Here is a 23,909-nt window from a genome sequence, read left to right as displayed (position 1 = left end):
GCCCATCAAAGCAGAAAACGGGCCTTCAAAAAAGGGCAGAAAACGGGCCCTCAAAAAGGGCAGAAAACGGACCCATATCTTGGCACTCGGCCCAACTCCCCTTCGAGGATCAAGGCTGCGCCTGCTCCTCGCCGTCTCCACCACCCGAAGTCCCGAACCAAATCTTCCTTCGCTGATGGCGCCACTCCTCTCCCAAGCGGTCCCCAAAACCTTCGCACCACCGATTCCCCGCGCTCGCCACCGCCTCGCGCCCAAACCGCCCTCCGCCGCCGCCTTCCTCCGCGGACTCTTCCCCGCCCGCCCGCCACCGGCGAAGGCCGAACTCCTCCGCCTCATCGCCGACCAGGGCCGTGGCCTCCAGACACAGTCCGATCCCGCTCGCCTCGCCGACATCGTCTCCTGCATCGACGCGCTCGCCGCGGTATCCCCCGGCGTGGACACCGTCTCCGACGCCGCCAAGCTCTCCGGGACCTGGCGCCTGCTATGGACCACCGAGCAGGAGCAGCTCTTCATCGTGCGCAACGCCCCCTTCTTCCGCACCGCCGCCGGCGACGTGCTCCAGGTCATCGATGTCCCCGGCGGCGCGCTCAACAACGTCATCACCTTTCCGCCCTCAGGCGCATTTGTCGTCAATGGCGACATCGAGGTCCAGCCGCCCCAGCGAGTCAATTTTAGGCAGGTTTTTTTATGCTGGTTCGTTACCACATAGCATTTGTCTGATCGCCTGGTCGTAATTGGATCGACTGATGAGCATTTTACTGTGTAATGTTGATGTGCTTGTTCTAGGTTCACACGCGCTGTGCTGAGAGGAAGCAACTGGGAGGTACCTTTTCCACCATTTGGGAAAGGATGGTGAGTGCAGCATGTTCGTCGACTTGAATCATTTTGGTTGCGATGGAATCATTTTATTGCATAGGAACTAGAGCAATAATGCAAGTACAGCAACTTGAGAAACTTAAGACCGTGTACACCGCCATTCAAAGAAATCGTGTACATCAAAAGGAATTTTGCAGGCATATCGATTGAACTGAGCGGGAGATTGAAAAAAAAAAGGTGCATAGGCTCCTCCCTGAATCATTGTAACAGCTAAACTTAGCAATGCTGCTATCCCTTCTTGGTACTAGATGTGGCAAAAGAATTCCTGTCTTGTTAGGTCCTCATTTTTGCTCTTGTTTTGTTTACTTTGGCTTCTCAGACAAACTCAGTTTGTCCTTGATCCACCATAAGAAAAATTCCCTGCTTATATATTAAGTTGGGCTGGAGTAAACGCTTAAGCGCCTTTAATACCCAATCTGATTTCTTCAGACAGTGCTTGGGTAAAAATGCAAAAATATGTCCTGACTAGTGAAAGGCTAAATGTTTTATAATGTTAGCTTTCTACTTGGTGCTGGTAGTTTCATCAAGCAGGGTTCCTGCAAAGCTAGAAAAGCGGAACATCTGTACTAAACATTTTTTAGTTTTTCAGTTCTTTTCAATTTTTTTCTTGAATCATTATCCCAACTTTCAGGTTTGACACTGTCTATTTGGATGATGACATACGGGTCGCCAAGGACATAAGAGGGGACTATTTAGTAGTTGATCGCGCTCCATATTCTTGGGATGGATAGTGTCTGAAGTTCAAAGCTGACCAAAAGAACATTTGGAGAACCTTATGCTTTCCTAGCAATCTAGCATAGACTTCACATTTTACTATGCCGTTTCTTTTCCTGTACATTGTTTTGTTCTACGGATACTATGTGGTAAGTCCGATACATGCTGTACTCGCTGTAAGATATTCTCCAAAGAAATTGATAAAGGAAGTTGATATTGTCCGTATATGTTTTCCTATGTGAAAGAACACCAACTTGCTCAAGTATATTAGCTGCTTTGACTTGATGATGCTGTGGATCAGGCTCTAAAGTACTTTGAATGCATAATGAAATGGTAAAGAAGGATCCACCACGCTTCTACTTGTTGAACTTGGTATTGCATTGCTATGGCCCAGCCATGATGGACTTATGGACGATTGCAGTTTATTTTGCTAGTGTTACTTTGCTTGTTGGCTTTAGCTTAAAACTACTGGGTACACAGTAGCTCTAATTGGTGGCTTTGTGCATGTGACGTATGCTCTCATGCAATCAGGTCAATGAATACAATCATCTATGTAAGGGTAGTAACAGCAGCATTGCTTTCTTGAAACCCAACTTTGCTTTGGGAAAAGTAGCAAATCTAATGTTGAAATATAAGATTCAGGATCTGTAACCACTTACCATTCGACAACTAATTGTAGAAGTGTGTCTCAGATGCAATTATTTTTTTACTATATCTCTGCCAGTCAGGGGATCATACTGCCGGTCTTGGACTTCATGTTCAAGTGTTGTACCTGTGGAGTCCAAATGGCATGTGCAGTGCAGTGGTGAGAGAAATCGATTTACCATTTCTGTTTTTATTTCCGTGACTAACTTTATTTGGTCATTTCTGTATTTGTGAATACTCTGCTCTACAGAAGTAATTTTTTTGTGAGGTTCTCTGCTATTCATCAGAAGTAAACTTTTTTCAGCCTGGATGTCCTGTTTCTAGTTTATAGATAAGTCAGGGAATAGGTCTGTTATGCAATGGATCGACTGAACATCACCGCTATATGATATTTGAGGTCAGATCATCAGAACTACTGGTGCAAAATGCTTCAAGTTTTCTCCTACTGTTGGACTGAACAACCACCTTTGTTTTCAACAGCTTATTTCAATTATCTATTCTGGCGGTCACCCCTCTTGTACTAATAAAGTGGGTTTTGTTGATGCTGTTTCCGCTATTTGCAGGTTCTGAGTCGCAGTCGCACAGCATTGGGAGGGTTTCGGAGGACAGGTTGGACCATGACCCCCGGGCCAGGCTATTTAGTGTTGCAGCATATTCTGTACTGTGTAGTGTTCGGTATTGTGCAGAAAGGTAACATGCTTATTCGCTGGCTCATCAGTTGCTCGAGGTCCATCACGGCAATTGTTTTGGTATGTTCGGTTAGGTCTGGGATTAATCATATAATTAAGAACTATTTATTTTGCCAGAGCTGGGCCTACCAAGCACTGCAGCCTGGAGCCATTTCAATCAAAGATTAGAAGACGGTGGCTTTCGTTCCGGAATCGGACCCCTCCATGGCCCTGACCAAGTGCTAATGTCCGGATGATCAACAACTCTGGTGTTCTATGGATACTGATACACATTTTATACTTCAACTCTACATTGTAATCACCCAGGTTAGCATACCTTTCCACGAAAAATAATTGCAAATACTGACATGATTACTCATTGATGTTGATCAATCATTCATGATCTGCTCATGGCTAGATAATTAACCTTCAAGTGACACCTAATAATAGATAGATTGTTATGCTGGACTGCAAATCTAATTCGTCTTGGAACCTGTATCTATCATACATTCTTTTTTGCTTTGACCATTAATATGCAGAAAATAATATAGCATCAACATATGAAATCGGAATCACTAGATTGTGACGAAAGGTACTTCCATATAAACATAGCATTTTGTTAACAACTTACACATTACTACATTAGTGGTCAAAAGTGTACCTCTTAGACCACGACGGTGTCCATATCAACATACCTTTGCAACTGGGTTTAGTAGTCTCTTAATTTATGCTGATAAGTCGAGGCTGTTAGTTGGTGACTCGTCCATTTTAGTGCATATCACACAAATAGGCTGATGTAAACCTTCAGGATGGCTTTGAATTTGATGCTGACAAAATTACATCACTCAGGACTGCTGAGATCTCTCAAACCAGTATACTCGAGTCTGAACGATCATAAACTTGCACAAAGGTCTGCGAAGCCGAAATTCAAGCTCCCTACCCTTAGGTGCCCTGACTAGCATAAATATAATGGCTCCGATCCACAAGGCCATGTAGTCCAGCTCATAAAACAAGATCTCAGCATTCCAGTGTCATTGAATTATTCATGCTAGCCCAGGGGTCTTGAATCTTGATGTTCAGTTCTGCTCGTGGTTCCTTGGACACGCTACTTTAAAGGCAGTGCAGTGCACCCTTAGTCGGCAAAGTTATCCGCTAGCAGGTGGCGTCGCGGCAGGCGCGGCCGCTAGCTAGGCTCCTGGACCAAGCGTACGGCTGCTGGTCGCCCGCGCACGGCCCGAGCCGATGAGCCCAGCGGCCGGTCCGGCCGGCAGAGGAGCGCGGTGCCGCCTGCTCCGGAGCAGGGGGCCGGGATGGCATCCTTAGCGGCGACAGTGGCAGCCGCAGCCGCGGATCCCGGCACCGAGATCGACCTGTACTAGGCTTAGGCTAGGCTGGGCGCAGCGGCTGGCTCTGGCCGGCCGGCCGCCAGCGGGCGCGCGATGGTTCCGTCGCGGCGCGGCTGTCGTAGCACCCAAGAAAGGGAAATCCCAGCCGGCGCGCTGCGGGGGTTGGCTTGGCAAGGGCAGGGCGCGGGCGCGGGCGCGGAGATGCCATGGCATGGCCCCATGCTCGCCATCCGTCGCCGATGATCGAGCCAGCCCGGTCCGCGGCGATATGATCGCCGCCCGCCTCCTTTTCGTTCCTCCTCCCTCGTCGCCTGCTGTTGTTTATTGTGGTTGGGAACGGGCCGGGCCAGGCGACAGCGGCGGTCCTGGTACTTGCGCACGTACAGCAACTTTCCCCGGCGTTCCCGCCCGCCCCATGTCCGTCCGCCTTTGGGCTGACCCCGCCTCACCGCCTTTTTTCCGTCGACACCATCATGGCCGCACGCTGCTTGGTCACAGTCCTTGATCGCCTGCCCATGGCGACCGTTTGCTCCCTGATGGTTGTCTGGCTGTGCTCTCGCGTTCCCCTTCCCCCAGTAGTTGCGCGTGCATGCCTGCGCGCAGGGTCTCGGCTCACCTTCGCCAGAGGATCGCCGCCTCATCTACCGGAGCATGCCATGTCAGGGGGACCGGATGCTGAGCGTGCAGCGCAAGCTTCTTCTGTGAAGAAACCAGTAACATGCACCTGTATGTTGCCTGCCGGCTAGCTACGGGCTACCGATCAAATCCTCCCTGGCATCTTCTACCGGGTGAGCGAGCGCTAGGTTTTAACCATTAGAGCACTAGGTTTTAACCCTCTTCTAGACCAGAATAGGTTTCGGCGCTCTTTGATGAGGCAGGAAGGAGGTATGACGACATCCTGTGTTGGGCAGTACTTGAAACTTTGATGAAGGTCGGCCTTGAGCCAAGCAGCGATCGATACACATCAAGATGGACGATCGAGGCCTATATATGGGGGGCCCTAGCAGGGTAGCAGAGGATGCCAATAATGCCATACGCAAGTGCGTAGTACAGCATGCACAACAGTACCGGTACCGTGTCTCTCATCGCGGCGCGTACGTGCTTGCTTGTCGAGTAGTAGCTAGCAGCGCCTGCCTCATCTCCCAGTGCATTATATCGATCGTCTGTCCTACCTGGCTCTATGGCCTTATGCACGTGGCATCGTGTGGCCGACGCGTACTCATACGCCCTGCTGCTAGTAGCGCTGCATGCTGCTCCGCCTGTGTGTAACATCAGGATCGATGCGCGCGGCACCATCGTTCATGTGCCCACGTCGCTGCTGTCACGCGAGTGTGACCGCGAGCGGTGACGGAGCTACAATACAACGAGCGAGACCTTCTGAGCTGCCGGTAGTAGCAGCAGCACGTACTACAGGCGCACATAGCTGGGGCGTCGGCTGGCTGCCTGGCTCCGTCCGGAAACATGCCACGGCACGGCACGGCACGGCCATCTTTCCTGGGCACTGGGTGGGCATGGAAAACCCGACGGCGCGGCGGCGCACACAGCTAGTAGTAGCCGCCGCAGCAATGGATTAATATACATGGATATTCTATGACCCGTCAGATGATGAGATCCGATCGATCGATCCACAGGAAAAAAGTCGAGTAGAATAGGTTATGTTAGTACGTACGCTTTCGTCTCCAATAGATCGAAGGATCTTTTGCTAATATAATCAGGATCAGGCGATCGGTGCGTTATCTTTCATTATTCATCTCCATGTCGGTCTAGCGATAGCTTGAGCGAAAGCGTCACTTCAATTTGCCGCTCGATCGATCGCGCTATAATATTCGCAGGCCATCGTGCGCACGTACGTACGTACGTGCGGCGGCGCCGCCGTGCACGGTTCAGCTAGCGCAGACTTGGGCGATTAGCAGTCATCGACTGAACGTTTCGTGCATCATGCACTGACCGATCGCCTGTTCCTCGCCGTTCAGTAGTTCTCCCATCTTCCCCAAATCGAATGTTTCCTTTCACAAAAAAAAAAAAGCCTTTCAGCTCCACCACCGTACGTTTCGCGCATCAGGTTCATCGATGGGTGCACACGATCTATCGTTTCTTCTCGAGGGTTTGCCTGCAAGCGAAGCGCCGACTTGGAGACACAGATCAGCGGAACCGGCGGCGGCGACGGACCAAGATATTCTATCCCGACCGGGCCGCTTCGAGATCGATCGGCTCGGCGCGTCGTCGTCCTCCTCCACCCTTCGCCGGCCGCTGGATTAAGGTTGTCGTGTCGCGTGCCTCCTGTGCGGCCCCGCCCCGGCCTCTCTCCCCTCTTTTCCTTTCTTTATTTACATGCACGTACGCCTCCCCATCTCTCTCTCTCTCTCATATTTAACGCCGACCCCTCTCCTCCTGCCTGCCTTTCCATATCACTACTCTACTCCCCCCTTCCCATCCTCCTCTCCTCTCCTAGCCTCTCCTCGTCTGTCTCTCCCTCTCGCAGTCTCGCTTCCTCCTCCGCGGGTCTGTCTCCATGGCTGGTGCCGCCGCCGCCACCGTCTGCTCCATGTGCGGCGACGTCGGCTTCCCCGAGAAGCTCTTCCGCTGCGCGCGCTGCCGCCACCGCTTCCAGCACTCGTACGTATATACATATATATTCTCTCTGCATGCATGCTCCCAACCTCAGCTCTTCCTCTTCCCCAGCTCCATCTCTTCATAATACTCGATACTAGCTACTGACGGTGCATGCCATGGCGACATGCAGGTACTGCACCAACTACTACGGCGACGGCGCGCCGGCCTCGGCCGGCTCCGACACGTGCGACTGGTGCCTCAGCGACGTGGCTGCCGGGAAGGCGAGGTGGTCGTCGTCCGCGGCCGGGAAGCAGCACGCCGCGGGCAGCAGCCAGGAGTCGTCGTCCACCACGAGCTCCGGCGGCGGCGGCGGCCGCGGCGGCAAGCAGCCGGGCGGCGGCGACCACCAGCACCAGCAGGACGAGGCGCCCGGGCGGCGGGCGACGACGACCAGGGCGGCCGGCCGCAGGTACAAGCTGCTCAAGGACGTCTTGTGTTAGTTGACTAGCTGTAGCTAGCTAGGTCATGGGCCTTGGTGATGAAGTCTACCATCGTGAAGATTCTAGCTAATACTAGATCGCGACGGACCCGGCAGTATTAAGTACGACTAGCGAGTAGTTATATATATGACCTAGTAACCGAGCGAGTTAGCTGGCCTGATGTGTGTGTACATACTATGTGCTTTTGTATATGTATGTTTGCTTGGATTAGGAATGGTTGTTAGCCAGTTTCTTATCTATATTCTCTCTCTCTATATATATATAGTTGTTCTCTTGTTCCTTTCAGCTTCAAGCTACCGTTGTTATTATTAGTTAATCATATTATTGCATGGTTTCACATTTAGAAGTACGCTAGCATAACCATCGATCGATCTTAACCGTCTTACATGCACCACACAAACTCTTGGTTGAATTGGCATTGCTTTTGCTTTGTTTGGGAGTTTAAGGCTTTGAGCATCCATGCGTTTGACCGCATGTAGTTCTTCGCCCGGGTCTTCTCCGTTCTCACTATCTAGAAAGCAGCATGAACTGCTAAGAAAAAAGATAGGAATTTCTAGGGAGCAGTACACATCAGGCATGCATGTACTACTAGCTAGCGAGATACTAGTTGCTCTCCGGATCGATCGTACCATGTGATTTGGGGAACTCAAGGAGGAGGCCGGGCTGTGGCCATCACGTTGCATGCTGCCAAGCCGAGCCATGTTGATGTAGGGGTCAACGATCCGTACGCGCGGAGAACGTAGTGGCCGACAAGGACATGCTCCACAGACCTCAAGCCCGAGCCGGCTCCTCCACTTGTGGCCGATCGAGTTCTAGCATCCTCTGCCATGCCTCGATCCGATGGCAAATCTTTCTGGGCGCAACGAACCAAACGATGCGCTGCCGCATGCCCACCGTGAAAGAAAAGCTGTGTGTGTGTGCGTATGCGTGTGTGTGTGCGTGTGCTCTGATCCTTCAGAGTCCTAAAACTAATAAGCTTCTCTCCTCGTTAAGCGGAAAAGAATTAGTACGAAAACGCGACGATTACCTTGGTAACGAACGGTCGGTGTAGAATATGCTCGTTGATCAGTGTTGCTGCCTGCCTGCTGCCTCGTTGCCTGTTGATTCCAGGGTACTAGAGGGTTCAGATCTGCTGCTGGGGTGAACAGTAGGACGAGCTTTATTTTGGAAAGGAGCGAGGATTAGGGGACGCCGGGGGTACGGTTAATGGCGATCGAGGCACGCAGCAGCTGATCGATGGCCACCAGGACCAGAGCGAGGTAGCTGTGCTCGCCCACAGTAGTCGCAGCGGCAGCGGCCCTACCGTGCACCTGTACTACGCCTGGCCCTTTTTAGGTGTCATGTAGCAAAAAAGACCAGACAGTGTGGCCTTTGTAGCTAGCTAGGTTTCTTTCTCCAGCTCGTCTTCCTCCGGGGAGAGCATTTCTTCCCAGCTGCTTGCTTGCTTGCTGCTTTGCCTGTAGGTACAAACCAAGTACTCCTAATACTATCTTGCTGATCACTCTTTAATTTGAGAGCTAGCAGCGGGCTAGATATAGTTACATACATATATATGCTTGCTTCTGATTAAAACGCTTGAACTGCATAGACTATATACACTACTTGATAAAGCTGTTGCTACCTCAAATGATAAATGGATAAGGATCACATCTACCGTACCTCCAGGAGAATCGGATGGAACCTGGCCAGCCGGGCCCGACGCAATGCATCGCAGGGCCGGTATTGCATTGAAGAGAATTGAATCGACCTTTTTTATTCCTATATATCCCTACCAGTACGAGCTGAGCCTTGGAGCTAGTAACTCCACACTGTACTGTGGTGTGTGAATGCATGCACGGAGGTGATGTGTCCTTGCTAACTCAAGTGGCACGCTCACATGCTCATTCAATGTGGTCTGGCCACTGGGGGTTAAGTTTCCCTTGCAGTGCTCAGCTCCTCCCCCGGCCGGCCGTTCCTGCCTTGTTCTTTCTTCCTCCCCTGGCCGGCCGGCCTCTGCCACTGCCCGCTGCCATGCGGGTAGCTAGCAGAGCACCATATGTAGCTATGGCTAGATAGGCGCATACTTGCTCGTGTACATAGCCTCGTCAGTGGTCACCAGTGAGTATTCATTGTGGGTAATAGTCTCGCACAGCTGCCGTAGGAGCTGCATGCGCGCGCGCGTGGGTAAGTTTGCAGGAATTGTTTGACTGGAATCAGTTCACAGAAACCGGTTAAATGATCCAATTGTTTCAAATTATTCGATTGATTTATGCAGTAAATCTTGAGATCGTTTGGTCTAATACAGTGTTGATCATGAGAATGGAGGGAGTATTGTGTGGTGCAGGATTTGAGTTCAGCGTTAAGCATTTTATAACATTTAATGAATAGTGACGGCCATTCCTTCGTTGAGGCGTGATGCTTAAACTTCCTACGGGTAAGAATTGAAGAGAGACATCGAGTCATGGTCTCCGTTTGGGGCCTTGTGTTCTGCCAGTACTCAAAAGTGCTTTTTTTCTGGAAAAGCTTAGGATCGTGCTAAGCCAGATCGAATTATTTCACTACCGAAAAAAAGATCTTTACCGAGTGTTAAATATTTTGCCGAGTATTTTTTCTCGGACACTCGGCAAAGAGGTTCTTTGCCGAGTGCCGGTCTTTGCCAAGTACCTTATTTGGACACTCGGCAAAGAAGTTCTTTGCCGAGTGCCTTTTTTAGACACTCGGCAAAGATAATTTTCAAATCATATTTTGAAGTAGTAAATTAATTCAAATAAAAATATTTTCAACTACAAAGTTGTATAACTCATCAAGATGCACAATTCTTATTTTGGACATTTCTTCATTTGACAAAATAAATATATATTTATTCACAAAACATATATATCTCTCTCGTAGTTTATGAAACTAGAAGAGAGATATATAAGATTTGTGAACAATATTAGAATTATCATGTCAGATGAAGAAATGACAAAACAACCAAAATAAACTTTGTAGATCTTGAGAAGTTATAAGATTTTACAGTTGGCAACATTTTAATTTGAAGTCATCTTGTCAATAAAAACTACATCTGAATATAGAAAATTTAAAATTCGAATTTTGCAAATGACCTCGAATGGAAAAACCATCAAAATTAAAGTTGTAGATCTCGAAAAGTTATGAAAGTTTGTAGTTGATAACTTTTTGATTTGAAATCATTGTGTCATATTAAAACACTCGGCAAAGACGTCTTTGCCGACGAAATTGCTGCCGAGTGCCCTTTGCCGAGTATTACACTCGGCAAAGCCTTTGCTGAGTGTAATCTAGGCTTTGCCGAGTGTCTGGGAGTGATTAGATTGTCTAGCGAGGTTGGTTGCTGTCACGTCGCTTGTTAGTCACTCACATTGTAGTGGTACTTCGATCTGACACAATCATAGTGCGCTGCTATCAGTATGTACACCTCTTGTAACGGCAAGTTCTTTAAGCTTAGGTCGCGTGCTAACTGCTGATGAGCCCAGAATTAGCATACTAAGCTTAGTGTACTACGGGCTACACGCCTACACTAGCGTGGTTTTCCGTTCCTGTGAGCCCTACGAAAAGAAGGAATATCTCTTGTCCTGATCCCTTTTTACCTATCGATTGTGTCATCCACTCACGTATTAATTAGCATAACGCATGCTCTTTTAGATCTGTTAATAAGTTAGTTTCCTAGCTACCAGAAATTGTGTAGTGCTCCCGTTCTTCTGGATAATCCGATTCTAACCATTTTTTTTCCAAATGGATATGAACTCGAATAGTGATTTTCATATCGGGTTTATAGAGTGAGATAATATTGTAAGCACATAAACAATTTGTGTACATGTACTCCAAACCGAGACTTCCACGTACTGATCCTAAGTATAAATAGATCGTTTCAGGATTCCAATTAGTAAAAGAAAGAAACTCTGACCATCAACACATAAAGAATTAGATGGATTGGTCATGTAAGATTGATGTTACTAGATTCTTCATATCTTCAGGGGGGGAAGTACGTTCATAACATACAATACCTCTAATTTCAGATATTATATTTTCCATAAAAGTTATTAGTTAAACTTTTACCTTAATAGAATAAATCAGTGTTATAAATAACTTATATTAGTGAGTGGAGATAATGTACCATGGCACTTCCCTCTTTCTTTCCCATATCATCACCTCCCTTCACTAACTCCCTTGTTGGGATGTCCATGTCCTGGACAACATAGGCCTGGTTTGCATCAAATCCTAGCCCAGTCCACGTGGGTGGGCTGCGGTCCACGCATAGAATGGCCATATGGATTTTACACTGCTAATATAACCATTTACATTATTCCAACATTAGTTCGTTGTAGACACGAGGACATGCACATGCCATGCCACATTAGAGTCGTCCACACCCGCAACAGATTTAGATATTTAATGGTTTATAGATAATGCTCCTCAAATCACTTGTTTGGTTGGACACTTTGTGAAACGAACTCAAGGCATAAAGAGGCAAATAGATAGTAGGAGTATCAGCTTGTATAACAACAATGGATTCGGCCGCCCCACTCGAAGACTTGCTTAAGTCTCTCATACTGACTGCATATGCTAGCCTATCAACCCGTGCGGGAGCACAAGACTAATTAGAATTAATATAAAAATAAGACTTACAGCTAATAATTATAATTATCTATCTCACGCACTCTTTTATCTACTAAATATTCTAACACATACTCTAAAATACATATTTATAATTATCTAGTTGCAATAGATTTTATTTTGCATCACACCTCCATGTGTGTTTGATATATATTTAATTGAATTATTTATTTATGAATTGTTATTTTTATATCTTCCATCATACATGAATATATGGTGACACTTATCATGGGTAGTATTTTTATATAAATAAATAATATATTAATAGTGATAGAAATAGTAATTTAGAATTTTATATTGGTGCACTTTAATATTTTATTCTAATTATATAATTTAAATTCAGATTTAGGGGTTACTTTAACTTTTAATAATGATATAATTGCATAATTTATATGGAAATTAAGGGGGTTGTTTGTTTTATTTTTATAATGGCATAGGTGGGTAATTTACACGAAGACTAGAGGTTAATTTTGATTTTTTTTATAATAGTAGAGGTGTGTAATTTAGATATATATTTAGGGAATTATTTTAGTCTATTTTCATAAAGGCAGAGGTGGGTAATTTATTAAGAAATATAACAGATCCAATACTATTATGATTGGAGTTGTCGAATTGATGGGAAGATGTTTTTAATTTTTGTGAGAATTTTTAGAATTTCTTAATTTTTTAAAATATCCACTTAGGATTCTAGGTGGCTTCACGTGGAGGCTTTAAAAAACACCTCAAATTAATAACAGTAAGATGATGATACGATGATTTATGCTCTCTGTTCTCTGCCTTGCCACGGTGCGATACAGGGATGGATACGGTCATATGAGCGACTTCCTGAATCCCCTGGCCAATGGCTACGCTCCCCATATCCTTGTGCCCCTGGTCTCAGACTCAAGGAGACCCAGGAGCGGCACCATTTCGTCAATAGTGTTCACCGGACAGAGAGAAAATAGCGGCGTTAAGGGTATATTTGGATCCACGTACTAATACCCACAAGTGCTAAACATTAGTACTAGTTTTTCCAAACAGGAGTGCTAATGGGATGGGCTAAACTTTTTGCTAACACTAAACAATTTTAGCAAAAGTATTAATGCTAATAGATACTTAAAGTTTAGCGCTTAATTTTAGCATATCCAAACAGGCCTAAATTTACAAGTTTCACACAGGGGAGAGCATATTATTGTTGCTCCATCCAGTTACAGACATAACATCAGTCAGCTTTCAGTTTCGCTATAACTGTCATGACCAAGTGACTTTCCTGGTACCAATACCAGTAACATTCAGTGGTTCATAGCGCCTCGGAATGAAACGCAAACGCCATTACCACTAGCTGAAGTACATTGGATTGCTTGGGGAACATGGAGCCGAGCCACGGCTCACCATGGAGTCCCTCTGTTCGCGCTCTGTGCCCTCCGTTCTTCTCTGCCATGCCACGGCGCGATAGAGTCACGTGAGCGACTCCTTAATCCTGATCGGTGGCTAGGCGTCCCAGATCAGCGTACGGTGTAAGATCTTGGTTCCCCCAGCCAAAATCATTCATCTGGTTTCCCCTCCCTGAGTCCCTGGCATAAAAGCTCAAGGAGACCCAAGGTGCCGCACCATTTCGTCTCTCGTGGTGATTAGGTGAAAAAGAAGAAAAAGGCTGCTGTAAAATTCAGTTCTTCAGAGAGCCAGTTGGACGCCATTGCCAATTTTCCACCACTACACCTAGTGACCTACACTAGCACAATGCACAGAGCTGAAGACTGAAGTACACTGGATTGCACGTCCCTCGGGGAACATGGAGCGGAGCACACCGAGTCACCGACCGCACCACCTGCCGCTACACGACGAGACGCAATCACCTCAAGCTCATTGCACGCACGCGACCGCCAAAGGGCAATGGCCGAAGCCGCCCGCGCCCGCGTGAGCGTGCATGTCACAGCGCGCGGGCTCCACCTCCGCCCGCGGGCGCCCAAGCGTCCGAGCTGCACCCGGAGGCGTCGCCATTGTCCTTGGTCCTGGGAGGCCTCGCGGCCGCCCCGACCCGCTCCGGCACGGGGCGGAACGGCGGCGCGCCAGCGGGAGCCGCGGTGGTGGCAGCTGCCCCTGCCGCTAGCTGCATGAGGTCCAGCGTCGTGTGCCCCGCGCTGGCCGGCGCCGCGTGGAAGTAGCGGCCGCCGCCGCCAGCGCCAGCGCCGTTGTGGGGGTGGTGCGGGCTGGGCCAGCCGGGCGCCTGATGATCGGGGGGCGGCGGGGCGCGGCCCGCGGACGACGGAGGGGCGAGATGATGCCGGCTGGGCGCCGAGCGGTCGAAGAACTGCCACGCGAGGAGCGCGGCGCGGTTCTCGGCGATGAGCTCGTCGAGCGCGGCGCTGGAGCGGGCGGAGATGTCGGGCGCCGGGACCAGCCAGGGGGCGCCCGCGCCTCTGGCCGATGACAGAAGAGAGAGAGCACCAGCCGGGAGGCCGCGCGGCGGCAGGAAGCCGTGGCCGAATCCTGCGGCATGTAACGTACTACGTTACCACACGTTTGTCAGTGAACGCGAGGCCGGCCGTGGTGACATCCCAGTAAATGCAGCATCGTGTTTCCCTGTAGGGAGCACGCTACATGTTCACAACGAATACGCGAATCAAGGAGTTACAAAAAAGTCTAATGTGCTGTCACAAAAGTTAAGCCAGGAGCGGATTCGTTGAACCTGGGGTTAGCTATGTCCAAAGTTCTCAAAAGATTATACTGAAGACGCAGACAGGTACTGTCAAAGGAGGAGGGGAGAGTAAGCACAGGCTGCAGCAGTAGAGCCGTATCGTACCACCACGTAGCAGTACCCCGTACGTATAAACGACGCACGGCCCGCCTGCAGCTCCGGCAAATGCGACGCGGCCGGCTATGGCCGATGCCAGCAACGTCGACCGCTCTGTGGCGTCCTCCTGTTAAGCCATGATAGCACGGTCGGCCTAGCCAGCCCACTCACCGGCATCGCAGCAGCGGCCAGGTGCACGTTAAAATCCGTGCGCTAACGGGCTTTGCACGTCGCACATCCCGATCGAGGAGCCCAGCAGGCAGCTGGCAGCATCTCTCTCTCTCCATGTCTCCCGGGATCAAACCACCTACCACACTGCCAAGTTTTTTTTTATGACTGCGTACACTCCTGTACCTACTGGGCGTGCACCGCGTGGTTTTACCACTGCCGGCGCCCTGCGTCACTTAACTTCCACGTCCTGGGCGCAAGAATTACTGCATTGGGAGTGCGTACGCTAGGACAGGACGTACGTACCGTGCGGGTGCGCGGCGCCCCTGGCCATGGCCTCGCTGGCGTTGCTCTTCCGCCGCCGCTCGTTGTGCCCGGCCAGCCGCCGCCGGCAGCTCCGCTTCGCGTCGTCGAACTCCGACACCGCGTGGAACCTGCAAGTAGGAGCGTAGCGTGTATATACGCCGAGAGAGAGAGAGAAAAAAAACACGAGCGAAGTTCAGCTCGTGTGCGTATCAGAAAAAGTTAAAAGTTGCTATACTACAAGCTCGCACACGTATGTATGTACAGGCATGCGGGATAATAATGTACTACGTAGTACGGACCGGCTGCACTGCTGGCAGAAGCGCTGCTCGGCGCCGAGGACGACGACCCGGGGCGCCTTGGAGTGCGCCTCGCACACCTTGTGCCGCCGGTGGTAGTCCTTCGCGCCCGCCAGCTCCGCGTGGCACCCCTCCACCTGGCACCGCGGCGCTGCCGCCGTGGCCGCGGCCGCCTTCTCCTTCCTCCTGCCCTCAGCCGCCGCCCCGCTCGCGCCACCAGCGGCGGCGGCGCCATTGCCGTGGACCTGCGGCGGCAGGCCAGCAGTACCGGCCTGCGCCGCTGGGGTGGCTGCGGCCCCGGCCCAGCAGCAGGGCCGCTTCCCCAGCTTGAGGCAGGTCAGCTCCTGCTGCTGCTGGTGGTAGTGGCTGGCGGCCCCGACGCCCGGGCGCGCCACGAGCGGCTGCTGCGGGTAGGGTGGCGACGAGCCGGTGGGCGCCCAGTGCATGCCGAGATCCCAGGGCGGCGCCGCGCTCGCGCTCCTGCTCCCGCTCCCGCCGCCGATTCCTTCCATGGCTACGTCCCGCCGCGTCGTCGTCACGACACGCACGCGCGCAACAAGTTTCCTTCTGCCGCCGGCTGTGACGGTGCGGCGAGGCAAAGTGGAATCGCTTCGGCGGCGGCGGCGGCGGCGGCTGCTGCTGCTGCTGCAAGTACAGCCGGTAGGTTTACGACCCGCACTGGCGTGGGCACCCCCATATAAAGCAACCGGGCAGCGAGGCGAGCATCCCGGGGAGGAGCAGGCAGGCCACTGGGAAGCGGGGATGGGAAGCGAGCGCGCCGTACTGACATGTGGGATCTCCCGTCAGGGACCGAGACAGCTAGCTAGGCCGGCAGGAGCCGTGGGGCCACAGGCGGGCTCGTGACCGCGGGGCCACGGCCACATGGAGGGGTGTCATTGATGAGTTCAATCGGAGGCGGGCCCCGCCGGCTGCTGTGCGTGGCATCACTGCCACGCCCATTAAGGCTGCGCGCTGTGTGACTATACGCCCCGCTCCTTCCTTCACCCGGAAGGCGCACGAGGCAACATATTTGTTTCACTGACATGTGGGCTCGCAAGGGTGGGATCCATTTGTCATTGAGAGTACGGCTAACGCGGTGGCGGTTAGAAAAGGAACGGCTCTGCCAAGATCCCATATCCGGAACCGGACGCCACAAAAGATTTTGCACGCCACGTACCGAATCGGCAACAGATGTACTCGCTGCGGAGTGGGACCAATCTTCACAAGGCCCACCTGTCAACGGGCGCTTCGCACAGCGACCGCGCCGCAGCGAGGGAGCGGTGGGCAAAAAAGCCTGGCGCGCGGGGCAGGCCGGGGGCGTACGCGCACGCAGACGCAGCAGGGCCGGCCGTCGCGGGCCCGTACGGCCCGGTCCAGTGGTCAGTGTCCGCTACAGCGCGGGCCAGGCCCCAATTGGCTGGGGAACGGGGGGTATGTCTGCGGTTTGGGGGGAATGGCACCCCCGTGTTGGGCGTCGGGGGGGAGATACGTACGGGGTACCCCTGTTTCGGCCGCTTCCAGCCCAGCAATCCCCTGCGGCTGTACGTACGCATACGTGCTTGGCAAGCCGTGCTCGTATCCTCTACTGCCACCACCAGGGCGCCAGGCAAGGCATGCATGCATGCATGCAGCGCTCGTTTCAATTCCCGCTGGCAGGCGCGCGAGACGGGGCGCTCTGGATGATTGCCGCTGGCGTTTGGGGTGGTCGAGCGGTCGAGCCTGGTCTGGTAGGTTTAGCGTGAGCCCTGCCTGCCTGTGCGGCTGTGCCTGTGGCTCTGGCGCCTGGCGGGCTGGGGGTTGGCCGGCCGGCCGGCCGCCGTGGTGGTGGCGCAGCTAGCTGCAGTGCCTGTGCCTCGACCGCGAGGCCTCTGGCCTGTCCTGCTGGTTGTTATGGTCGCCAGCCGTGGCAGGGGTCACGAGCCTAGCCACATGGATGCCATCGATGATCGGAAACAGCGGCGCTGTCCTCCGCGCCCGGCGAGGCGAGGGTACGGGCGGCGTGCCGTACCGCGTCGCAACTTGCAGGAGGCAGTAACGGCACTGTAGACACGTGGAAACTGGTGCTCCCGCAAGGACGGTCGGCGGAGACTTGCTTGAACCAGCGTCCAATCGATGACCATCTCCCACCGGGCCAATTGTCTTGCCTCTCGTGCGCCACGTTGTGCGGCCCATCGCTCCCAGTGTCTGCGTGGGCCGAATTCAGGGGCTGGCGCTGGCGTGTTGAACAGGGGAGGAGGCCCATGTAGAACCGTGTCTTCTTACAGGCCGGCCGCAACGTGGTGGACCAACTGTCGACGGCCCACGAGTAAAACTCAGCCCACCTGCGGCTCGTGTCCACTCCCCGGGACCACCCGAGACCCCGGTCCCGTTCACACGCCTGCCTGCCTCCTCCTCCCGTCGCCATGGAAGCGCCCTCCGCGGGCTCCTCCACGATCTAGCGCTGCGCGTCATGCGGCGAACCTGAACGGAGCCTGGGCGTCGGACGCCGAGAGCTGCCCGTCTGGGGGGCACGATCTGGTGCGGCGCGTCATGGGGAGGAAGCCTGACCCGGTAGCCAAGCCGCACCACTCCGGCGGCGGCGGCGCCTCCTCACCGAGGGCCGCGCGGAAGGCGCCGCCTTCCCCAGTATTCCTGGGTACCGCGCTGTTCGTTCTAGGGTTCGTGTCCTTGTTCACGGGGCACGTGGTCACCGACGCTGACTGGTCGCGGATCCGGAGCCGGTGGCGATCCAAGCAGGTAATTTATTTAGGATTTCCACCGTTCTACAGTCTAATTGCACGGAATTTCGTATCGGCGTGGTCTCTCGTGTGTGGTAACCTGATAGAGGTGAGAGAGAGGAGACTTTGTTTTTGGCCTCTGGACGGCTACACCTACACTTGTCACATCGCTGGGAACAATTTGAGGAAAGTGAGTGATAGCAATTTAATATTTTCTGGCAAATAAAGTTTCGCTACGAGCGTATCTGAAATTCTAAATATTGGGTGCCTGTGCCTGAAGTGTTGCTAGTTACCACATTTCGCAAATCCAACCATTACTATCCTGCGTGTTAGCTACGTCTATGTCCATATTGGTGATGGCCGATTGATTATTTACAATCCTGAAAATTTGCAGGTTAGAATCTACGAACCAATTGATATTTGGAAATCGAGGTATTCCAGCATCTACTATGGTTGCAGTGGGAGAAGCACGAATTTCAGATGTTAGTTTGTATAATCTGCCACTTCCTCCTTTTGAACTAAAAGTGTGGAAAAGAAAAAAAATAACGCTGAGTGATTTTCCATGATGGTCTTTCAGCTGCTGTGCCGGAGAACAATTCCACTGGTTACCTGTTGATTGCTACTAGCGGGGGGCTGAATCAGCAGCGCATAGGGGTAAGTTGTCTTCCAACTTCTGGTTGATTTGCTTTTATCATCCCTTGTGTTACCTATATGATCTTCAGTTTGCAGATTACAGATGCTGTTGTGGTTGCCTGGATTTTGAATGCCACACTTGTTGTACCTGAGTTAGACCACCACTCATTCTGGAAGGATGAAAGGTGAGCTGAGAACTGGATCACAGGATGTTTTCTAAAGTTCGCTACTCCTAACAAAACAGCTTAACTTGAAATTGAATATGTTGTATGCAGTGACTTCTCAGACATTTTTGACGTGGACTGGTTCATTTCCTACCTATCAAAGGATGTAACCGTTGTTAAAAGGATCCCTTATGAAGTGATGCTGTCAATGGATAAACTCCCGTGGACCATGCGAGCGCCTAGGAAATCAATGCCCGAGTTTTACATTGATGAAGTTCTGCCAATACTCATGCGAAGGCGAGTAAGTAACATAATAAACCAACGTAATGATCTGGAACTTATCTTGCATATTGTCTTGATATTGATCTAGTGTGTGCTACTTCTTTTTCCTTCTTAGTTTACTGTCCTTGTAGTGATATAATCTTTTGGATGGCTGTTAAATACATAGTATAGAGTAGCTTATCTAGTGCATGGTTGCATCATGGGTTTGGATATGAGAATATGTTAATAGTTTCTTTATGAAGATATTTGTTAAAGGTGTATTCATCACAAATGGATGTCTCAACTGCTAAGTGACTGTAGAGAAGCCATACTTTCCTATTGACTCAACAGTTTTAATCTCTGCAGGCATTGCAATTAACTAAATTTGATTATAGACTCACTAGTGAGCTCGATGAAGATCTGCAAAAGCTACGTTGCCGAGTAAATTTTCATGCATTAAGATTTGCAAATTCCATACATACTCTGGGTCAGAAACTTGTTCATAAGCTGAGACTCATGAGCCCACGATATGTTGCAGTTCACTTGAGGTAAACTCCAGTTGTTTATGTTAATTCGATGTGCTTTTTGGGAATGGAAGTTATGAGGATCAACCATGGAAATATAAACTTCCAAACGTCACAATTGCTTTATTCTTCAGGTTTGAACCAGACATGCTTGCATTTTCTGGCTGTTATTATGGTGGTGGTGAAAAAGAAAGAAAAGAACTGGGTGAAATTAGGAAACGGTGGGATACATTACCTGTAAGACTCTTGAAACTTGGTGAGATTTCCCTATTATATGTTTGCCAAATACCAGCCTGCCATCTGCATAGATTTATTTTTTTAGTTTTACTTCTGATTGTTATTGACTGAGACAATCACTTATTCACCATGCTAAGTGCCAGAGTTGATACTATCATGGTCGCCTGATTTGTGTCACCTGATATAAGTTTTGAATGATGAATTGATTTTAGATTGATTCATAACAGGAGTTGAGTGCTGAGGATGAGCGCAGCAGGGGGAAATGCCCATTGACTCCTCATGAAGTTGGTTTAATGCTCCGAGCTCTTGGTTTTGGCAACGATACAATCCTGTATGTTGCTTCTGGAGAAATATATGGCGGAGAGGAAACCCTCCAACCTCTCAGGGAACTCTTTCCAAATTACTACACCAAGGAGGATCTTGCTGGGGATGATTTGAAACCATTCCTTCCTTTTTCTTCACGGCTGGCTGCAATTGACTTCATTGTTTGTGATGAAAGTGATGTCTTCGTTACAAATAATAATGGAAACATGGCCAAGGTTTTAGCTGGCCGAAGGTATGTGCCCGTCTCCTTTGTTTAGATATATTGGTTTGCAATGGAAAAGGTGTCTTGAGGCTGAAGATGCACGCTGCCAATGTACCTTTGTCTTGTTAGTTCTTTATCTTAATCTTGTAATGCTTTACAGAATTTGTTATGCTCCGTAGATTTTTATCATGTGTAGTTTCCTATGCGTGCTCATTCTTTTCTTTAAGATGCTATTTTCTTTCTTCAACCCTCCATTAAATGTGTAGGCGATACATGGGCCACAAGAGAACTATTCGCCCAAATGCAAAGAAACTCAATGTACTGTTTCAGAGACGGAATCAGATGGGCTGGGATATGTTTTCGCTGAAGGTGCAGAAAGTCCAGAGGGGTCTTATGGGAGCACCTGATGATATCAGACCAAAACAGGATGATTTCCATGAATTTCCATCGGCATGCATCTGCTTAAGAAAACCTAGGAACATATCGGCAACATGAACTGAAAGCTTGGCAGCACATGCGGTGGACAACAGGAGGATGCTACTAGTTGTGCCTGCGCTTGCTGCACGGGAGAAAAGATATATTTGCTCTGAAAGAAACATGGTGGGATCAACATGACAGGGATGCATGATGCATATACCAAGAAATAGATGCCATGGTGGCATGGTGCGATAGAGATGAAAGACGAGATGCATGGCAACTGCCACGTGAAGGAGATTTTCCAACTGGAGATCTGCCGTGCCTGTAAATTGTTGTTTATAAATACATGATCGATTCTTTGAATATGGTGTGCCTCTGTATCATGATCTTCTGTCCAAGTAAAGCCTCAGGGCAGTTACAATTATCTGCCCAGGGCAAATGGACAAGTACAACAATAACACTGGCTACCCCCATATTTTGTCATTACTGTACTCTGTTCCTCTTAGAAGATAACTGCAGTGTGTTCTTGTTACTCGATTGTCATATATCAGCTAGGACAGGCCAGTATTGTTTATCGAAAGCAGTATTTGTGATTGATACGCTACATTTCGTTGTTGTCTGTTTTATTGGTGGTTATGCAACAATGGTCCGAAGCTCCTGATCATTTTCGTCTACATTCTGATTCTGTATACACAAGGGATCTACCGATCTCTTTAAGTGCTGACAAACTCGTAAGCCATGGACCTCTCTTCGTCGAGTTCGTTCGCCGAAAGCTCCATCTTGGATCGTGCAAAGTCATCAACCTGAAGGCCTGGAACAACGAACAGATCATGTCAGGAAAGTGGCGCTGACGGTGCTATCAACCTGGCAGAAAGATAGGAACTCACCCTGCACGATAGACCACTCTCCCTTCTCGCACGTCACCGGGAACGAGTAGAAGATGCCCTCTGGGACGCCATAGCTCCCGTCAGAGTACACGCCCATGGACACCCACATACCCTGCAGAGCAAAAACGCTTCCATCTTACTGCAAAATTCAGAGTATTCGAGCCAGGGAGGATGAGAAGAATGCAGAAGTCTTGGACCTTTGGCGTGCCGAGGATCCAGTCTCTCATGTGGTCGCAGGCCGCGCTGGCGGCGGACAGCGAGCTCGACTGCTTCCGCGCCTTGATTACCGCCGCGCCGCGCTGCTGCACGGTGCCGACGAACTCCTCCCTCAACCTGCGATGCCAAGTCACAGGGAAGCCGGAAGCATCGTCACAGCCGCAGTCAATGTAACAGTGTTTCCTGACGACCAAGCTGGGCCCCTGATCAGGACACGGGAATCGATTACCATTTCTCGTCGGCGACGAGCTCCCTGACGGGCTTCTCCCCGTGCTCGGTCCTGGCCGTGGCGTGGCTGCCGTCGGGGAACTGCGTGGAGGAGTGGTTCCCCCACACGACGGCGTTCCTGACGTCGCCGACGTGCACGCCCAGCTTCTCGGCGATCTGGCCCAGGGCGCGGTTGTGGTCGAGCCGCGTCAGGCAGGTGATGTTCCTGGCGGGCACCGCCGGCGCGAACTCCTTCAGCATGAGCGCGTTCGTGTTCGCAGGGTTGGCCACCACCAGGACCTGCAGAGCCCGCCGCGCCGTGACAGGGTTAAAGTTCATCAAGATGGCAATTTTAATTTTTACCCTTTCGTAAACGCTTATAATTCTACAATGCCTTGCAGTTTGGCGCGGCATGCTGCTGCAGCGCCGAGGCCTGGGACTTGTAGATGGCGACGTTCTTGGCGATCAGGTCCTTCCTCTCCATCCCTTCTTTCCTCGGCCATCCACCGATCAGGACGGCGAAGTTAACGCCCTGGAACGCTTCGGCCTCGTCGGTCGTCGCCACGACACCTGCAACGCACGAGGACAAACGATGAACACTGAACGCAGCAAGGGAACCGGGAGCTGCCAGGCTGCCAGGCTACGGACCTCTGAGAAGAGGCAGGGCGGCATCGACCAGCTCCATCCTGACGCCGTTCAGGGCGTCCGCCATGCGCGGGATGTCCAGCATGTGGAGCACCACCGGCTGGTCCGGCCCGAGCATCAGGCCCCTCGCGATCATGGAGACAATGGCGTACCCGATCTGCCCTGCAGAGTACAGTCCAGACTGTTCGATGAGGCTGTGTTCTTCAGAGTTCCGATCCAGAAGTGTAACTCACTGCTACGCTTGCAGATTGGAACGGTTGTTTGATTGTTTCAGCCTGCGAGTTCTGAATCGCATACCCGCGGCGCCGGTGACGAGAACCTTGACAGGCTGCTTCAGCTTCGGCTCATCTCTGAGAAGCCACGGGCACCAGCTTGCTAGCCTCTGGAGGACAGAATTAGATAGCATGATGATGAACTTTCGGAACGTCGCTCGTTCCTTGTGTGGGTCGATGAATTTGATCTGCTTGAGTTGGGATAGCTCGTAAAATAGCACCAAGTAGGCCATACATTGATGCCTTACTTTGGTTCATTTTGAGGCCTAAGGCCCAGATTCAAATTCCATGCTGAATTCTGCAAGAAATGGAGTTTCTTGATTCCAAGTTTGGCATAATGGTTGGAAAGGGGAAGCAACCTCGTAGGAACAAAGTCTGTTGATTCATACCAAATCAAAGGTTGGAGGTGTCAAGGCACTGAAATAACTATTTATGTTTTTTAAAGTCCACTTTACTAAGACTTGTCATTTTTGTTTCTCTGCTTAACACCAAACAAAATTTAAGTTTGTTTTACTCCCTAAACTATTTTAGTTAGTCTAATCTACTCTTTACTAAGACTTGTCATTTTTGTTTCTCTATATGCAGGTTCAGATTTATGTTGAAATTTTGTAAGTGCTTTGAGAACATAAATTTCAACAGCGTTTTATTTAAAATGGTTCATCAATTATTGAAGCTAAAACAATTTTTCTTGTGAAGCCATACCTCATATGACTTGCCAACTGAATTCCCATAACAGGTAACATTAGC

The 23,909-nt window shown here is 50.5% G+C and overlaps 5 protein-coding genes across 8 annotated transcripts; 3 read left to right on the top strand and 2 right to left on the bottom strand.

Annotated features, from left to right (window-relative positions):
- Positions 1-149: 149 nt before the first annotated feature.
- Positions 150-3,282, top strand: LOC112898902 (probable plastid-lipid-associated protein 11, chloroplastic). Of its 3 annotated transcripts, XM_025967210.1 has the most exons (5): positions 150-693; positions 787-852; positions 1,508-2,395; positions 2,799-2,925; positions 3,042-3,282. In XM_025967210.1, the coding sequence occupies exons 1-3, from the start codon at positions 176-178 to the stop codon at positions 1,605-1,607; spliced, it is 684 nt and encodes a 227-aa protein (XP_025822995.1). In that variant the 5' UTR covers positions 150-175; the 3' UTR covers positions 1,608-2,395; positions 2,799-2,925; positions 3,042-3,282. The 3 variants fall into 3 exon arrangements, with proteins under 3 accessions (XP_025822995.1, XP_025822996.1, XP_025822994.1); XM_025967211.1 differs by having other exon boundaries at positions 150-675; positions 1,508-2,925; XM_025967209.1 differs by having other exon boundaries at positions 1,508-2,925.
- A 3,478-nt stretch (positions 3,283-6,760) lies between these two features.
- Positions 6,761-7,417, top strand: LOC112901683. Its single transcript, XM_025970642.1, has 2 exons — positions 6,761-6,865; positions 6,993-7,417. The coding sequence occupies exons 1-2, from the start codon at positions 6,762-6,764 to the stop codon at positions 7,300-7,302; spliced, it is 414 nt and encodes a 137-aa protein (XP_025826427.1). The 5' UTR covers position 6,761; the 3' UTR covers positions 7,303-7,417.
- A 6,405-nt stretch (positions 7,418-13,822) lies between these two features.
- On the bottom strand, positions 13,823-15,968 carry LOC112900133 (squamosa promoter-binding-like protein 7). The gene is made up of 3 exons (XM_025968891.1): positions 15,460-15,968; positions 15,157-15,288; positions 13,823-14,399 (listed from the first exon to the last, which is right to left on the bottom strand). The coding sequence occupies exons 1-3, from the start codon at positions 15,966-15,968 to the stop codon at positions 13,823-13,825; spliced, it is 1,218 nt and encodes a 405-aa protein (XP_025824676.1).
- A 1,853-nt stretch (positions 15,969-17,821) lies between these two features.
- On the top strand, positions 17,822-21,421 carry LOC112900132 (O-fucosyltransferase 29-like). 2 transcript variants are annotated; one of them, XM_025968889.1, is made up of 9 exons: positions 17,822-18,192; positions 18,568-18,655; positions 18,751-18,827; positions 18,903-18,991; positions 19,082-19,271; positions 19,598-19,779; positions 19,890-19,992; positions 20,220-20,548; positions 20,785-21,421. In XM_025968889.1, exons 1-9 carry the CDS (start codon positions 17,986-17,988, stop codon positions 21,011-21,013), a joined length of 1,494 nt encoding a protein of 497 aa, XP_025824674.1. In that variant the 5' UTR covers positions 17,822-17,985; the 3' UTR covers positions 21,014-21,421. The 2 variants fall into 2 exon arrangements, with proteins under 2 accessions (XP_025824674.1, XP_025824675.1); XM_025968890.1 differs by lacking the exon at positions 17,822-18,192 and adding an exon at positions 18,236-18,363 and having other exon boundaries at positions 18,568-18,656.
- A 16-nt stretch (positions 21,422-21,437) lies between these two features.
- Positions 21,438-23,346, bottom strand: LOC112900134 (malate dehydrogenase, cytoplasmic-like). Its single transcript, XM_025968892.1, has 7 exons — positions 23,188-23,346; positions 22,894-23,052; positions 22,640-22,815; positions 22,268-22,545; positions 22,020-22,155; positions 21,823-21,934; positions 21,438-21,746 (listed from the first exon to the last, which is right to left on the bottom strand). Exons 1-7 carry the CDS (start codon positions 23,294-23,296, stop codon positions 21,649-21,651), a joined length of 1,068 nt encoding a protein of 355 aa, XP_025824677.1. The 5' UTR covers positions 23,297-23,346; the 3' UTR covers positions 21,438-21,648.
- Between the last annotated feature and the right edge of the window lie 563 nt (positions 23,347-23,909).

This window comes from Panicum hallii, chromosome 7 (assembly GCF_002211085.1).
Source record: "Panicum hallii strain FIL2 chromosome 7, PHallii_v3.1, whole genome shotgun sequence".
In the NCBI taxonomy this organism is placed as follows: domain Eukaryota; kingdom Viridiplantae; phylum Streptophyta; class Magnoliopsida; order Poales; family Poaceae; genus Panicum; species Panicum hallii.
Note: the sequence above shows the minus strand (reverse complement) of the source record. Positions and strands in the feature narration are given on the sequence as shown.

Bases quoted from the DNA above. Each gene is read 5' to 3' on its own strand.
- LOC112900133 (XM_025968891.1), bottom strand. From the start codon at position 15,968: ATGGAAGGAATCGGCGGCGGGAGCGGGAGCAGGAGCGCGAGCGCGGCG. The intron at 15,289-15,459 runs GTCCGTACTACG...TCCTACTTGCAG, and splicing joins TTCTGCCAGCAGTGCAGCCG to GTTCCACGCGGTGTCGGAGT. The intron at 14,400-15,156 runs GTACGTCCTGTC...GTGGTAACGTAG, and splicing joins GCCGCGCACCCGCACGGTAC to TACGTTACATGCCGCAGGAT.
- LOC112901683 (XM_025970642.1), top strand. From the start codon at position 6,762: ATGGCTGGTGCCGCCGCCGCCACCGTCTGCTCCATGTGCGGCGACGTC. The intron at 6,866-6,992 runs GTACGTATATAC...GGCGACATGCAG, and splicing joins CGCCACCGCTTCCAGCACTC to GTACTGCACCAACTACTACG.
- LOC112898902 (XM_025967210.1), top strand. From the start codon at position 176: ATGGCGCCACTCCTCTCCCAAGCGGTCCCCAAAACCTTCGCACCACCG. The intron at 694-786 runs GTTCGTTACCAC...TGCTTGTTCTAG, and splicing joins AGGCAGGTTTTTTTATGCTG to GTTCACACGCGCTGTGCTGA. The intron at 853-1,507 runs GTGAGTGCAGCA...CCCAACTTTCAG, and splicing joins CCACCATTTGGGAAAGGATG to GTTTGACACTGTCTATTTGG.
- LOC112900132 (XM_025968889.1), top strand. From the start codon at position 17,986: ATGGGGAGGAAGCCTGACCCGGTAGCCAAGCCGCACCACTCCGGCGGC. The intron at 18,193-18,567 runs GTAATTTATTTA...GAAAATTTGCAG, and splicing joins GCCGGTGGCGATCCAAGCAG to GTTAGAATCTACGAACCAAT. The intron at 19,993-20,219 runs GTAAGACTCTTG...GATTCATAACAG, and splicing joins AACGGTGGGATACATTACCT to GAGTTGAGTGCTGAGGATGA.
- LOC112900134 (XM_025968892.1), bottom strand. From the start codon at position 23,296: ATGCTATCTAATTCTGTCCTCCAGAGGCTAGCAAGCTGGTGCCCGTGG. The intron at 22,816-22,893 runs GTCCGTAGCCTG...CGTGCGTTGCAG, and splicing joins CGCCCTGCCTCTTCTCAGAG to GTGTCGTGGCGACGACCGAC. The intron at 21,935-22,019 runs GTCCAAGACTTC...TTTGCTCTGCAG, and splicing joins GGATCCTCGGCACGCCAAAG to GGTATGTGGGTGTCCATGGG.